At 48.1% G+C, this 15,344-nt stretch overlaps 1 protein-coding gene across 1 annotated transcript in view; it reads left to right on the top strand.

Moving 5' to 3' along the window:
- Nucleotides 1-15,344, top strand: part of KATNIP (katanin interacting protein) — a 236,744-nt gene that overhangs the window by 154,366 nt on the left and 67,034 nt on the right. Inside the window, exon 14 of the mRNA XM_055562308.1 lies at nucleotides 9,149-9,286. Coding sequence (XP_055418283.1) covers nucleotides 9,149-9,286 — 138 coding nt within the window. The remainder of the gene's footprint in view (nucleotides 1-9,148; nucleotides 9,287-15,344) is intronic.

Genomic DNA, 15,344 nt, shown 5'->3' on the forward strand with positions numbered 1-15,344 from the left:
TTATTCCCTTTTATTATGGGAATATTATGAGCAATTTTATGCCAACAAGTTAGATATCCCAGATGAAATGGACAGATTCCTAGAAAGACATGAATTACCAAAACTGACTCAAGAAGGAAGAAAAAATCTGATTAGACCTATAGCAAGAAAAGAGACTGAATTAGTAATCAATAAAAAAAGAAAGAAGAAAAGCCTAGGACCAGATGGCTTCACGGGTGAATCTTACCAAATATTTAAAGAATTAACACCAGTCCTTCACATACTGTCCTAAAATATGAAAGAGGAGGGACCACTTCTCAACTCATTTTCCAAGGCCACGATTACCCTGAAGCCAGAACTAGACAAAGCCATCAGAAGAAAACTACAGACCTATCTTGGCCCTTATGAATATAGATGTAAAAATCCTTAATAAAACATTAGCAAATCAAATCTAGTAGTGTATAAAAAGATTTATGTATCAAGACCTAGTGGAATTCATTCCAAGAATGCAAAGCTTTCAACAAACGAAAATCAGCCTGTTGAATACGACATGTTAACACAATAAAGGGGGAAATAATCACATGGCGTCTTAATAGACACAGAAGAGGCATTTGATAAAATTCAACATTCTTTAATGATAAAAGCATCAACAAACCAAGAACAGAAGGAAAGATCCTCAATCTGATAAAGGGTATCTGTGAAAACCCATGGCTAACATCATACTGAGTGGTGAAAGACTAAAAGTTTACCCCTAAGGTCAGAAATGGGTCAAGGATGCCTACTTTCACCCCTCCTATTCAACACTGTTCTGGAGATTCTACTCAAGACAGTTAAGCTAGAAAAGGCTGGAAACAAAGAAATAAACCATATTTGCAGGTGATATGATCTTATTGAAAATCGTAAAGGATCAAGAAAATCTGAGAGTCTGCAAAAATCACTGATAAAGCTAAAAGCAAGTTCAGCAAGTTTAAAGGATAAAAGGTCAATATACAAAAATCAATTGTATTTTCTACACTAGCAATGAACTATCCAAAAAGGGAATTAAGAAAATTCTTAAAATTCTTATTATGCAGAATAGCATCAAAAAGAATAAAATACTTGAGGATAAACTTCATCTAAGAAATGAAAGGCTTGTACATTGAAAAGTATCAAATATTGTTGACAGAATTTAAAGACGACCCAAATAATGAAAGATGAGAATATATCTGTGTTCACGGATTGGAAGACTTAATACTATTGATATGGCAATGCTTCCAAATAATCTATAGATTCAATGTAATCCTACCAAAATTCCAACTGCTTTTTTTTTTTTGGTGGAAATTGACAAACTCGTAAAGTGTTTACAGAAGTTCAAAGAATACAGAATAGCCCTCAAGAGTGTTGGGAAAAACAAAGTTGGAAGACTCACACTTCCCAATTTCAAAATTTACTGCCAAGTCACAGTAATTAAGACTTTGTGGTCTGGCTTAAGTATAGACATATAGATCAATGGAATACAACTGAGACTGCAGAAATAGATGCATACATCTATCGTCAATTGTTCTTTAACAAGGATGCCAATCCCATTCGATGAGGAAAGAATAGTTGTGTTTCAACAAATGGCATCAGGACAACTGGATTTCCACATGCGAAAGAATTAAGTTGGACTCTTCCCTCACACCATCTAGAAAAGCTAACTCAATGGATCAAAGACCTTGAAACTTTTATAGTTTTAAGGCCATAAAACTCTTTGATGAAAACGTAGGTACAAATCTTCATAGCTTGGAATTTTTCAATGGAGTTTTAGGTACGACACCCAAAGCATAAACAACAAAAGAAAAAAATAGATAAGACCTCATCAAAATTTTAAAACATTTTTGCTTTGAGGAATATTATCAAGAAAGTGAAAGAACCTACAAAAAAGGGAGAAACTGTTTGGAGATTATATATCTGAGAAGAGCCTTGTATCCAGAATATATAAAGAACTCAGACTCAACAGCAAAAAGACAAACAGCCCAATGAAAAAAGGCCAAAGTACTTTGAATAGATATTTCTCAAAAGATTTACAAATGGCCAACAAGCACATGAAAAGATGCTCGACATCATTAGTCATTCAGTTCAGTTCAGTTCAGTCACTCAGTTGTGTCCAACTCTCTGCAACCCCATGGACTGCAGCATACCAGGCTTTCCTGTCCATCACCAACTCCCGGAGCTTGTTCAAACTCATGTCCATCGAGTCGGTGATGCCATCCAACCATCTCATCCTCTGCCGTCCCCTTCTCCTCCTGCCTTCAATCTTTCCGTCATTCATTATTAGGGAAATGCAAAGCAAAACCACAAAGACATACTTCATACCCATTAGGATGCTATACTTAAAAAAAAAAACCCGAAATAACAAGTATTGTAAACATATGGAAAAATTGGAATCATCATACCTTGCTGTTGGGAATGTAAAAGGAAAATGGCACACCCATTGTGTAAAACAATTTGGCAGATCCTCAAAACATTAAATGTAGGGACTTCCCTGGTGGTCCAGTGGCTGAGACTGCGCTCCCAGTGCAGGGGCTAGGGTTCCATCCCTGGTCAGGAGAACTAGATCCCACATGCTGTAACTAAGATCCAACATAGCCAAATAAATAAATACATATTTTTTTTAATTAAATGAACAGTTACCATGTGACCAAGCATTTCCACTTCTAGGTATATATCGAAGAAAATTAAAAACATATATTCACACAAAAACTTGTACACAAATGTTCATAGCAGTGTTATTCATAATGACCAAAAGGTGGAAACAACCCAGATGGCCATCAAATGATGCACGGATAAACATCTGTGGTCTGTCCATACAATGGGCTATTATTCGATCGTAAACAGGAGCAAAGTCCTGAATAAACTTGGATAAACTAGAAAGCATCATGCTGAATCAGTAGACAGCATCATGCGGAAAGACGAGAGTCGGACATAAAAGACCATGTATATTGTATGACAGCATTTATATGAATGTCCAGAATAGGCAGATCCGTGGAGACAACAGGTAGTCTCGTGGGTACCAGGGACAGGGGAAATGTAGCAACGGGGAGTGACTGCTAAAGGGTACGGGGTTTCTTTGAGGGGCAATAAAAGTATGCTGGAAAAAGACAGTGGTGATGGTTGGACAACCTCATGAATACACTAGAAAACCACTGACTCGTTCACTTTAAGTGGTGGTTTTATATATGTGAATTTTATCCCCCTTTCTTTTGGCCACGCTCTGTGGCATGCGCCCCCTGCAGTGGAAGCGTGGAGTCTTAGCCACTGGGCTGCCAGAGCAATCCCTGAATTTTTAATAAAGTATAGAGAGGTTCCACGTGCCTTTGTCTTGCTTCCCCAGCGGTCACATCCCATGTGACCACAGTACCTCATCAAAACTAGGACACTGACATTAGTATAACGAGCAGACCTTCGTACACCTGTTTATGCAAGTGTGTGTGTACACATTCTTTTCAATTTTGTCACGTGTAGATTTGTGTAACCACCACCACACAGCAAGATACAGAAGAGTTCCATCAGCTCAAAGGACTTCCCTCGTGGGACCCTTTCTAACCATCCCACCTGCTCCCGGTCCCTAACATGCCGCTGCTGCTAAGTCACTTCAGTCGTTTCTGACTCTGTGTGACCCCAGAGATGGCAGCCCACCAGGCTCCTCCATCCCTGGGATTCTCCAGGCAAGAACACTGGAGTGGGTTGCCATTTCCTTCTCCTGTGCATGAAAGTGAAAAGTGAAAGTGAAGTCGCTCAGTTGTGTCTGACTCTTAGTGACCCCATGGACTGCAGCCTACCAGCCCCCTCCGTCCATGGGATTTTCCAGGCAAGAGTACTGGAGTGGGGTGCCACTGGGCAGCCATCAATCTGTTCTCTATAATTTTTGTCATCTCAAGAATGTCATAGGGACCTCCCTGGCAGTCCCATGGTTAAGATTCCATGCTTCCAGTGCAAGGGATGTGGGTTCAATCCCTGGTTGGGGAACTAAGATCCCACATGCCACACTGCACAGCAACCACCCCCGCCAAATGCCATATGCATGGGATCATACCGTATGTAACCTTTCTGAGATTGACTTTTTCCCACTCAGGATAATGCCCTTGGGGCTCCCCTGGTGGCTCAGACGGTAAAGAATCTGCCTGCAATTCAGAAGACCCGGGTTTGATCCCTGGGTGCGGCAGATCCCTTGGAGAAGGGAATGGCTGCCCACTCCAGTATTCTTGCCTGGAGAATCCCATGGACAGAGGAGCCTGGCGGGCTGCAGTCCATGGGGTCTCAAAGAGTCAGATATGACTGAGCAACTAACAACAACATGCCATTGACACCCATCCAAATTGTTGCATCAGTAGTCCGTTCCCTTCTTTAAAAATGTATTTATTTTTGGCTGTGCCGGGTCTTTGCTGCTGCACAGGCTTGCGCTAGTTGTGGCAGGCGGGGGTCTCTCTAATTGTGGCGCTCAGGCTCCTCACTACGCTGGCGTCTCTTGGGGCAGACCCTGCGCTCTCGGACACGTGGCCTTAGTTGACCCGCACACGGGGGCTCTTCCTGGACCAGGGATAGAACCTGTGGTCCCCTGCATTGGCAGACGAATTCTTTTTTTTCTTCAAATAACCTGTTTATTTTATTTGGAGTCTTCTGGGTAGTATTTTTAAAGTTTATTTATTTTTTAATTGAAGGATAATTGCTTTACAGAATTTTGTTGTTTTCTGTCAAACCTCAACCTGAATCAGCCGCGCTAAGTCGCTTCAGTCGTGTCCAACCCTGTGTGACCCCAGAGACGGCAGCCCACCAGGCTCCTCTGTCCACAGGATTCTCTAGGCAAGAATACCGGAGTGGGTTGCCGTTTCCTTCTCTGAATCAGCCATAGGTATACACATATCCCCTCCCTCTTGAATGTCCCCCGCATCCTCCTTCCCACCCCTCTAAGTTGATACAGAGCCCCTGTTTGAGTTTCCTGAGACATACAGCACATTCCCATTGGCTATCTATTTTACATATGGTAGTGTAAGTTTCCGTGTTATTCTCTCCATACATCTCACCCTCGCCTCCCCTCTCCCCGTGTCCATAAGTCTGTTCTCTGTGTCTGTTTTTCCATTGCTACCCTGCAAATAAATTCTTTGGTACCATCTTTTTAGATTCCGTTTATGTGCATTAGTATACAGTATTTCTCTTTCTCTTTCTGACTTACTTCACTTTGTATAATAGGCTCTAGGCTCCCCACCAGGGAAGTCCAGTTTGTTTCCTTTTAAGATGCTAACTTATTAAAGTGAGGCTACTTCGGAGGGCTGTCCAGCATCACTCTGAGGGTGTGTGGATCTGTGTCAGGTTAATGTTGGAGACAGCATCACCTTCCTTAGGAGTCAGAAAGAGACCTCCTGAGAGAGGCCTTATCTGACCATCAGAATGACCATTGTCATTCCGGTGGCCATTAATAATTCTCTTATGTTTGCTTCATCAAATGTATCCCCCTGCTTGATTATTTTTTCCCTTGGCAATGTGACTTGTTTGCCTCCTCTGCTCACCCGAGCCGGGACCGTCTGGGCCGGGATCCCCCGCACTCAGGATTTGTTGAGCAAGTGGGTAGCAGATGCTGCTGGTGCCTGCCCTAGTCCTTCACCCCTCCCACTGTGGTCCCTGCTGGCTGCTCTTCCGCCTGCCAGCAAACACCTCTCTCAAACAAACAAACAAAAGTTTGTTTTCTGGCCTCCAGGACCCTCTTTGCTTCCCCCTGCAGCAGGTCCAAACTGGCGGGGAATGGAGCCCCCAGGAGCAGCTCTGAACCTTCACAGATGGGAATTGGAGTATGGGCACAATGATGGGAACTGGAGTATGGATACACATCGGCTCCTTTGTCCTTCCCTGTCTAAATCAACTCCTAAGACAGAATGATTGAATGAGTGAATGAAAAACCTAAGTTTGAATCCTCACTCCAAGGACTTCCCTGGAGGTCCATTGGGTAAGACTCCCCACTCCAAGTGCAGGGGGCCCAGGTTCAATCCCTGGTCAGAGAACTAGATCCCACATGCCACAACTGAAGATTCTGAATGCCTCAACTAAGACCCGGCACAAACAAATAAATCTATCTTTTAAAATATTCTCACTCCACCACATGTGCAAACCACATCTTTGATGGACTCTGATCTTCCTTCAGGGACTCACCATCCGTCTCCCTGCTCCCAGGGCTTGGAGGGAACCCAGTGGAATAACAGCAGCCATGCCCAGGTGCCCTGATTCTTGTTCGACCCTCTTGATTACCACCTGCGCTGGGCAGGTGCAGCCGACACCCTGCCTGCTGCGCAGGCACCTGGAGGTTTGCCCAGTGAGCCTGGGGTCAGCCCTCGGCGGCTTCCAGCAGCCTTCCTCGCAGGCACTCTGTCATGGAAAGAAGAGTCAGAAGGCCCAGTGGCTAATGAGGTTCAGAGTTACCTGTAGATTAACGTTCTCTGACTCTGAACAGCATGATTCCCGCTTAGCCCTCCCGCTGACAGAAATGTGATAGGAAATCAATTACAGTCCCCACGCTGGCGTCTAAGGGTCAGCCTTCAGTCTCTGCCGTTGTCAGGCAGCCTCAGCGACCCACTCTAGGCTCCAGCTCAGAGAAGGGATGAGACATCCCCGCTGGGTTTGGAGATGTGCTGTCCTGACCCCTCGCAGCTGCCCAGAGCACTAGAAGTTCCCGCAGAGCCCAAGAAACTTGCCAGGATAAGTCAGAAGCCCTTGAACTCATCTCAGCAGCATCCCCCTTCCTGAAAGGCACCATTGTCCCTGGGACAAACCACCTCTGTCCTCCGTGCAGCTGGAGACTGCGCCTCGTGTCTCCTGGGGGCCAGTGGACCCCCCGAGGCAGCCAGCGTCCCCCCTTCTCTTCTCTGTCAAGTAGCAGGCACAGTCCTGAGGACGGGAGCCCATGGAGATGTCCTCAGATACAAGGCAATGCTCGTTCTAGATAAAAGGGGCAACTTCAGTCAGTGTCAGAGATGCACGTTGCTTATTGGGATTTGTGGTTGTCAGCCCCTAAGCAGGGACCCTAAACTTGAATGCCTGCGTTTAAGGGGCCAGGCAAAAGCATAACCAGGGAGGCGAAATGAGTGTAGAACAGTAGTAAGTGCTGGGGACTGGCCACCAGGGCAGTGTACTCAGCTCCAGCTGTCAGGGACCCCATGTTGCCACATCTTCTAAGTCTATAGACAAGCCAGGCATCTATCTCTGAGGGGCAGGAGATATTTTCCATCTTTAAGTTTTGGCAACAATTTGCCTTTTCCAGAAAGCAACAATAACAGCACTTAGTGAGCTAAACAAAATAACTCTGCCGGCCAGATCGTTTTAGTCTCTTCTTGAAAGTTTCAGTGAGGGGCTTCCCTGGTCGTCCAGTGGTTAGGACTCTGAGCTTCCAATGCAGGGGGCGTGGGTTCAATTCTTGGTTGGGGAATTAAGATCCCGCAGGCCCTGCGGCACAGCCAAAGAAAGAAAAATAAAGTATCCGTGAGACGACAGATATTAGCAGGTGAATTTCGTGTATTCAGTCATTTCTTTATTCGACTGTTGTTCCAAAAATTCGATTCAAAGGTTTTTGTTGTCGTTTCCCAGGTGCCAAGGAACTGTGCTGAATGCTAAAGGTTCTGGAATGAATGAGAAGAGCTTTGAAGCTGAGTGTGTGTGTGTGTGTGTGTTGTTGGTGGGGGGGTGACATAGACATGAAGACAGGGAATCGTGGGGCACTGAGTAAATGATACCCACAGGCATATTGAGGAGCCGTGGGCACCTAGATGGGGGAGTGATTGTGTCAAGGGAAAGGGTGACTGAGAGGGTGATGATACACTTGAGCTGCATTTCCCAGGGTGAGAAGGACAGAAGAGTGGTGTGTTTTTGGTTTTGTTGTTTGTTTTTATCTACTTGTTTATTTTTGGCTGCCCTGAGTCTTAGTGTTGCTGTGCACAGGCTTTCTCTAGTTGCAACGAGCATATGCAACTCTCTAGTTGTGGCACACGGGCTTAGTTGCTCCGCAGCACATGGGATCTTCCTGGACCAGGGATGGAACCCGTGTCCCCTGCACTGGCAGGCGGATTCTCAACCACTGGACCACCAGGGAAGTCCCAGGGTAGGATAGTATTGCATGCGGAAGCCCAGCCTGTGCAAAGGCACAGAGGCCGAGCCAGTATGGAGATGTTGGGGAGCATCTGTGAGTTTTGTCCAGACAGAGAGCAGAAGAGCAGAAGAGGTGTCCAAAGAGACGAGGGGAGGCAACTGGAGCTGAGAGATGTCCCTTCCCCACCCCCGTTTCTCCTTTCCGCCTCTGTCCCAAGTGCTCATGATACAAAATCTTGTTGGTGTGAATTAAAATGCCAGCAAGACTGCCCTGCTCCTCTGCCTCTTTGGCCTTGAGAGTGGCCTTGGCAGTTTCTCTAGCAGGCGGAAATTGCGCACGGGGGTCCCGAGGCTTGGAAACCCTGAAGGGAACAGAATAAATCCCAAGGCTCAGTGCCATGGCCCCGTCCCAACAGATGCCTGAGCCAGATTCTTTCTTTTTTATTTTTACATTTTTAAAATTCTACAGGGTTTTACAAAAGAAAATCAAAGGCTCTGTTTGCCAGGTTAATCAAACAAGCCCAAGTCATGGCTCTTTTCCCGTCCTTCCCCCTCCGGTCTTTCTCCCCGTAAAGCCGATTAGGTTGATTAAAATAAAGCCTGCTGCAATTTAAATTCTGTCTGGTTGGAAGGGCCGAGGGGCCCTTGTGGCAGCTTTGTGCCAGGGACGGGTCGAGGGTCAGTAGCCTGCTCCCAAGAGTGATCCAGATGGGGTGAGATCTAAGACCCCACCCGGGATGATGTACAGGAGGCAGCTGGCTTCCCACCCGATTCCTTCCCTGGTTTCCATGGTCACTGCTCATTTACTGTGGGTGGTGGTGTGGTTTAGTCGCTCCGTGTGTCTGGACTCTTTTGCGACCCCATGGACTGTAGCCTGCCAGGCGCCTCTATTCAGGGGATTTCCCAGGCAAGAATACTGGAGTGGGTTGCCATTTCCTTCTCCAGGGGATCTCCCTAATTGAACCCACGTCTCCTGCATTGCAGGCAGATTCTTTACAGACTGAGCCCAAACTGGGAAGATTACTGCGGGGTAAGGCAGAAATGTGCTAACCATAACAATGTCCTCTTGCTCGCATTTCAGGGCAAGAAAGACCCTTCTCTGTGGACGTGCCCCTTCCACCCGCCGCTCCAGCTCTTTTTTGTTATCCGCAACATGGGACAGCTGCGTGACTTTGGTCTAACCAAGATCAAGGTTTGGAATTACTGGATGGCTGATGGTGTAAGTAACAGGCTCCGGTTCCTCACTGAGCATTTGACTGATGGCAGCAGGTAGCGTTTCCCGTAACCGGATTCATTCCCCAAGCTGCAACGCGAGGACCAGGTGGCCCCACTGCCCTTCCTCCTGGGTGTAGCAAGCACCTGCTGGGGACTCGCACTTGGCACTGTCAGAGCGCCCCCCGGGAGCACAGCCTTTGCTGAAGGTTGGGGAAGTGGAGCCAGGTCACCCTCTGGAGGAACTGGAGAAACATGAACCGAGGCTCCGTTTTAACAGATAAGGAAACAGACATATAGAGAGATTGTCATGTGGCCCAAGTCACACAGCCAGTGAGTGTCACAGTGAGAATTTGAACCCCACAATTGGACTCCAGGCCCATTTGCTTCGCCAGCGCCTCTCAAACCATAATCCACAATGACTCCCTTGGGATCTTGATTAAATACGGGTTCTAATGAGATGGTTGGATGGCATCACTGATTCAATGGACATGAACTTGTGTGAAGTCCGAGAGATGGTGAGGGAAAGGGAGGCCTGGTGTGCTACAGTCCATGGGGTCACAAAGAGTCGGATATGACTTGGTGACTGAAAAACAACAATCCAGCAAGTCTAAGGCAGGCCCAAGATTCTGTGTGTGCCGCCAGTTCCGAGGTGCACCAGTGCTCCTGGTGTGTGCGCCCCACTCCAAACAGCCAGGCTCTTCATGTCTGTGCTCTTGGGCCTCTCTGATTTCAGAGGCCCTCCCCTTCTTCCTACCCTCACACCACTACCCGCACCCAGGTCCTCATTCTTGCTTTTTCTGAGCTATTTCCCACGTATTCATTTGCATTTATTCCTTCACTGAATACTGGTTCTTGAGCACATCCTAGGTACCATCAGGTTTCATGATCGATTCTGAAGACACTGATAAAAAGACACGGTCTATGCCTTAGACAAGGGGTATCCCCTAAGAGCTGGCAGACAAGTGATGTAGATGAATGAGACAGTGTGATGAAGACCTTGATCAAGCTGAACCCAGAGTGCCATGGGTTTCAAATAGAAACCTCAGGGACTCTGCAGGGAACTCAGTTGGTGAGGAGGGACAGGACATGGTTTCCCTTCTTTTGATAGAAAAGGGGGCATGAACTATTCTACCTTCCTTTATAAGTGGCTATAAGGGAATCAATAGTAATAATGAGATGATAAATGGAGACCAATTCTCAGCCTCAGTCTTGCTAGGGAGACACTGGGGCCTGGTGGGGACTGCAGCAGACTGGCCAACACGTGGTGGCCCAGTTAAACGGCAGGCCATTTTTCAGTTTTAACTAATGTTTGCTCTGGAGCAATGCCAGCCAGTGCTGCTAGATCTTCCGAACATTCCCAGGGAGCTGGAAATCTGAGTTGAGCTATTTTGTTTGCAAATGTCAGTAGCTAACTTAAATTCTTCTGAAACCACCATATCCATGCGTGCTCAGTCGTGTCCCACTCTTTGCGACCACCAGACTCCTCTGTCCATTTTCCAGGCAAGAATACTGGAGCGGATTGCATTTCCTTCTCCAAGGGATCTTCCCAGCCCAGGGATCAAATCTGAGTCTCCTGCATTGGCAGGCAGATTCTTTACCACTGTGCTACCTGGGATGACAAAACCACCATATAGTGCAAACCAAATTCATCTTTGAGCCAGAGCTGGCTGTTCCCAGCTTGCACCCTCGAGGAGGAGGGTGTCCACCTTGAGCCGGAAGAGGTCGGGGAAGGTATGAAGGGAGAGTACACCTGAGCTCTAGTGGGAAGGGAAGCCCTGAGCCAGGCAGACAAGGGAAAGCATCTCCAGGTGGAGGGAGATGCTTGGCGAAAAGAGGTGTGGAAAAGTGTAGCCTCCTAACCGCTCTCCCTGATCCCAGGCCCAGGCCTCTGGTTTGTCTCCAGTAGCCCCTGGGAGGACTGATCATGACTATGGTTTCAAGCCCTCAACTTCAGTCAGTTCAGTCGCTCAGTAGTTTCTGACTCTTTGCGACCCCATGGACCTGTCCATCACCAATTCCTGGAGCTTCCTCAAACTCACATCCATTGAGTCACTGATGACATCCAGCCATCTCATCCTCTGTCATCCCCTTCTCCTCCTCCCTTCAATCTTTCCCAGCATCAGGGTCTTTTCCAAGGAGTCAATTCTTTGCATCAAAGGCTTCCCTTGATCCAGAGAATCCAGGTCAGACCTCTGAGTGTGTCATCAGGGCCCCCTAATCCCCATGTGTCAGGCCTGCCTGTCTCTCAGCATCTGCCCCTTGTTCACGCCCCGTTCCAGAGTGCCAGCTGCTCTTGGGGATCTCCACCAGCCTTCCTTGTAGGGACAACTTTAGTCCCCGGCCCCTCCTGTCTCACTCAACTCCAGGTGCTTGTCTATGCCTCATATTCCTGGAAGACTCAGGCATCATTTTCTCCAGGGTGTTCACCTGACCCCAACCCTTGTGCACTTCTGTACCACGTGAACTAGTTCCATCACCCCTAGATCAGGATACGCACCTGCCTCCCCATCATCCAGGGGCATCTTGGGAGCAGGGCCTGAGACTTCACCACTGTTCTTTCTATTTCAAGTAGAAAAACATGGCTAGCTAATGAATGAATGAGTTCATTCCCCTAAGAGCCTATAAGCAGTTGTCTCATCCTCCTTGAGATCCAGACGAGTGACCTAGAGCAGAAGATGCCTTCCTCAGGTCCTACTGCAGGTTAGAGGCCAACCAGGAGACCCCAAGCCTTGTCCCTCCTTCCCATCTTCCCCTCCCCTCCTGCACCTCTTCCTGCTGGTTCTCTACCCACCCACTCACCCAGCCATCCCTCCACATGTGTTCAGTCGCTTCAGTTGTCTGACTCTGTGACCCTGTGGACTAGCCCCTCCAGGCTCCTCTGTCTATGGGATTTTCCAGGCAAGAATACTGGAGTGGGTTGCCATCTCATCCTCCAGGGGATCTTCTCCATCCAGGGATGGAATCCCCATCTCCAGGTGGATTCTTTACCACTGAGCCATCCCTCCACCTCCCAGATAAACATCTGCTAGGCTCTGGGGATCTAGGTGCTAATGTGGCAGACACAGTCCCAGCCAGCTCTGTTGACACATGACACTCCTCAGTGAAGTAACAAAAAGCTTTCTCTGATTTATGGTTTTTTAAAAAAACAAATGCCTTAAGTTTAAATTTGAGAAACAGTCCAAACCACTGGATAAGTGAGGAGGTTCCTGTGGGCCTACCAGGCTCCTCTCCCCACCCCCATGGCCAGCTTTGACCCAGGGTGTGTAGGGGGCTGTCCTCCAGGCCCGGGAGGGAGCCCCAGCCCCGAGTAGTGGGCTCCCAGCATCTCAGGCCGGGTCCTCCCGGCCACCCAACACTTCCGGGCAGGCGGTCATCAGCATCTTCTGGAATGAGTGATGAAACAGCACTGACTGCTCAAGCCTGTGCCCTGTAGCCCGGCCCTGTCATTGACTATACAGCTCAGGCCAAGAAAAGCGGATTTTTATGTGCTGGATTACAAAGGAGATAAGCTTCATCTCTTTTGGCCGCAGCCTGCCTTTCTTCTTTAACCTGCGCTCGGCCTTCCCTGTGTGCCGAGAATAGAAAAGAGGGCCAGGACGCCAGGGCGTCGTGGAGGGCGCTCTGGGGGGCGGCCGGCTGCCGGGATCAGAGACTCCGGGTGTTCCAACACAGAGGAGCGCGTGCAGGACCGCAGGCCCCGGCAGGGCCACCACTTACGTAACGCACACCCATCTGTTGCCAGCATTTTCCGGGGGCAGAATGCACAAACAAATGCAGCTGCAGGTTGGTTTGATTTAATATTCTCCAGAGAATGCTATTACTGTGTGTTTTAGAGGAGATAAAATGAGAGTTTATAGGAAATATAGCTCAGCCCGGTAGACACGGCTTGTTAAGACGGGTGTTTTGTGTCTGGGAATCTGAGGAAGCAAAGTTCAACGCGAGGCACTAATCCAACCAAGGCTTATTTAGAGCATAAGAAAAGAAGGTGCTGGAAGAATGGGAGTCTCTTATTGGAAGATCTGCTGCCTGTTTAAATCCTTGGGCTAACTTGGATGGGCTCCTTCACCCTCGTTAGGTAATGCGGGGATTCGGAGCCGGCCGGGAGTAGAGGACTTCCGGGCAGGGTAAGGACTCGGAAGGCAGCGTCGGTTCACGCAGCCGCACAGGGCAGCCCGCAGATGTGGGTACTCATCACGGCTGCCATTTTACCCAGCACAGCACACATCAGGCAGGCGTGAGGCCCCGAGTAGGGGCTCCATAAACATTTTTTTTCTTAAATGATTTTATATTTATTTTTGACTCTGCTGGGTCCTCGTTGCTGCACAGGTTTTCTCTAGTTGCGGCGAGTGGGGTCTACTCCCTAGCTGGGGTGCACTGGCTTCTCATCGCAGTGGCTTCTCTTGATGCAGAGCACGGGCTCTGGGGCTCATGGGTTTCGGTAGTTGCGGCTCCCGGGCTCTTAGAGCACAGGCTCAGTAGTTGTGGTGCTCGGGATTTAGTTGCTCCACAGCATGTGGGATCTTCCTGGATCAGGGTTCGAACCCGTGTCTCCTGTATTGACATGCGGATTCTTTACCACTGAGCCACCAGGGAAGCCTACTCGGTAAACATTTGATGCCTGATGATGAAATGCATCATCTCAATTAACCTCCTACCCATCCTACAGGTGGATGTTGTCAGGCCCCACCTTGTAGATGAAGCTGGGACTTAGAATAAAGAGATCCCAGGGAGCAAATAGACCCGCGTTTCTTTTGTTGGCTCTGCTTGGGAATGGCTGCCTGGAGTGCTGTTGAGAAGGATCTGGAACTTTCCTCCTGGTGCATCCAGGATTGATTAGTGCACGTGATTGATCATCGAGGTTTGTCTTGGGCTCAGGAAGAGCACGTGATAATAGGTTTTCACATTTTGTGATGCTTCCCCAGATTAAATGACTGGCCCCGCTAGTGAGGAGTAAGGGGCTGAGGTGGGATGGGAAGATGGGGTCTGCGGGTTTCCCTGCGGTTTTTCTCTGCACAGCTTCCCCTGCAGAGCAACATCTGCTAGGAGAAAAGAATCAATAGTGTCCCCCTTTGGATGTTATAACTCATCCAAAAAGTGGACTTGCAGCCATTGCCCACAGTCCATCTGTTTTCCTTTATATTAATACCAAGCATAGTAATCTGCTACATGGTACCACCCTTGAGTGAAAACAGGCAGGTCATCACCATTTTTGCCAACAGCATCACCACACAGGTTCTGCCTCCAGCCTGGTCACACCATCAAGTGACGCAGGACCCAGTGGTATATGTTATACATGGAAATGGTGCTAATTAAATAGCTTTTGAATGAATGAATGAGTGAGTGAATGTTAGATTTACCCAGTGGTATGTTTCTGTGACTTGTTGTGGTCAACCAGGCCGGTACTGCCCAATAGAACTTTCTGCAGTGATCTTAACATGTTTCCTCTGTCCTGTCCAGTGAGAACAATTCAAGTTCTCAGCCCCAGGTGGCCACTGAGACCTTGAATTGTGGCTCCTGAAACTGTCAGACCAACATTTTACAATATATTTCATTTTAATATTAATGTAACTGCCACGTGTGGCTGGTGACTATGTATTGGACCACACAAGTCTTGGTGCTCAGGGAGCCATGTTGAACAAATAGACAAGGCCCTGTTCATACAGTCCTCTCCCTTCTCATGAGGAAGGGAACAAGAAACGAGGGCACAAATGACTAGTGTCATCTCCAGTAATGCTAAGTGTTCTGAAGATGATAACATCTGGCACCGGAGAGGGACAAGGGGAGAACGAAGCAGGGCCGCGCTGGACAGGTGATCAAAGGCATCCCTGACCTGAATGTTGAGAAGGAGTAGCCATGGGGACATAAGTGGGAAGGGAATTCTTGGCAGGGGGCATAGCAAGAATAAAGGCTCTGAGGCAGGAACAGCCAGTTTAGGCAGAGACTGAGCTGGTGAACAAAGGAAAGTGTAAGGGGAGGCCCCCAGGGGTGGGTGGGAACCAGGTCATGTAGACCTCACTGATATGAAGGCAGAATAGGGAGAGGGTCAGAGCCAGCTTGGTTGG

The sequence above is a fragment of the Bubalus kerabau genome, chromosome 23, assembly GCF_029407905.1.
Source record: "Bubalus kerabau isolate K-KA32 ecotype Philippines breed swamp buffalo chromosome 23, PCC_UOA_SB_1v2, whole genome shotgun sequence".
Classification (NCBI taxonomy): domain Eukaryota; kingdom Metazoa; phylum Chordata; class Mammalia; order Artiodactyla; family Bovidae; genus Bubalus; species Bubalus kerabau.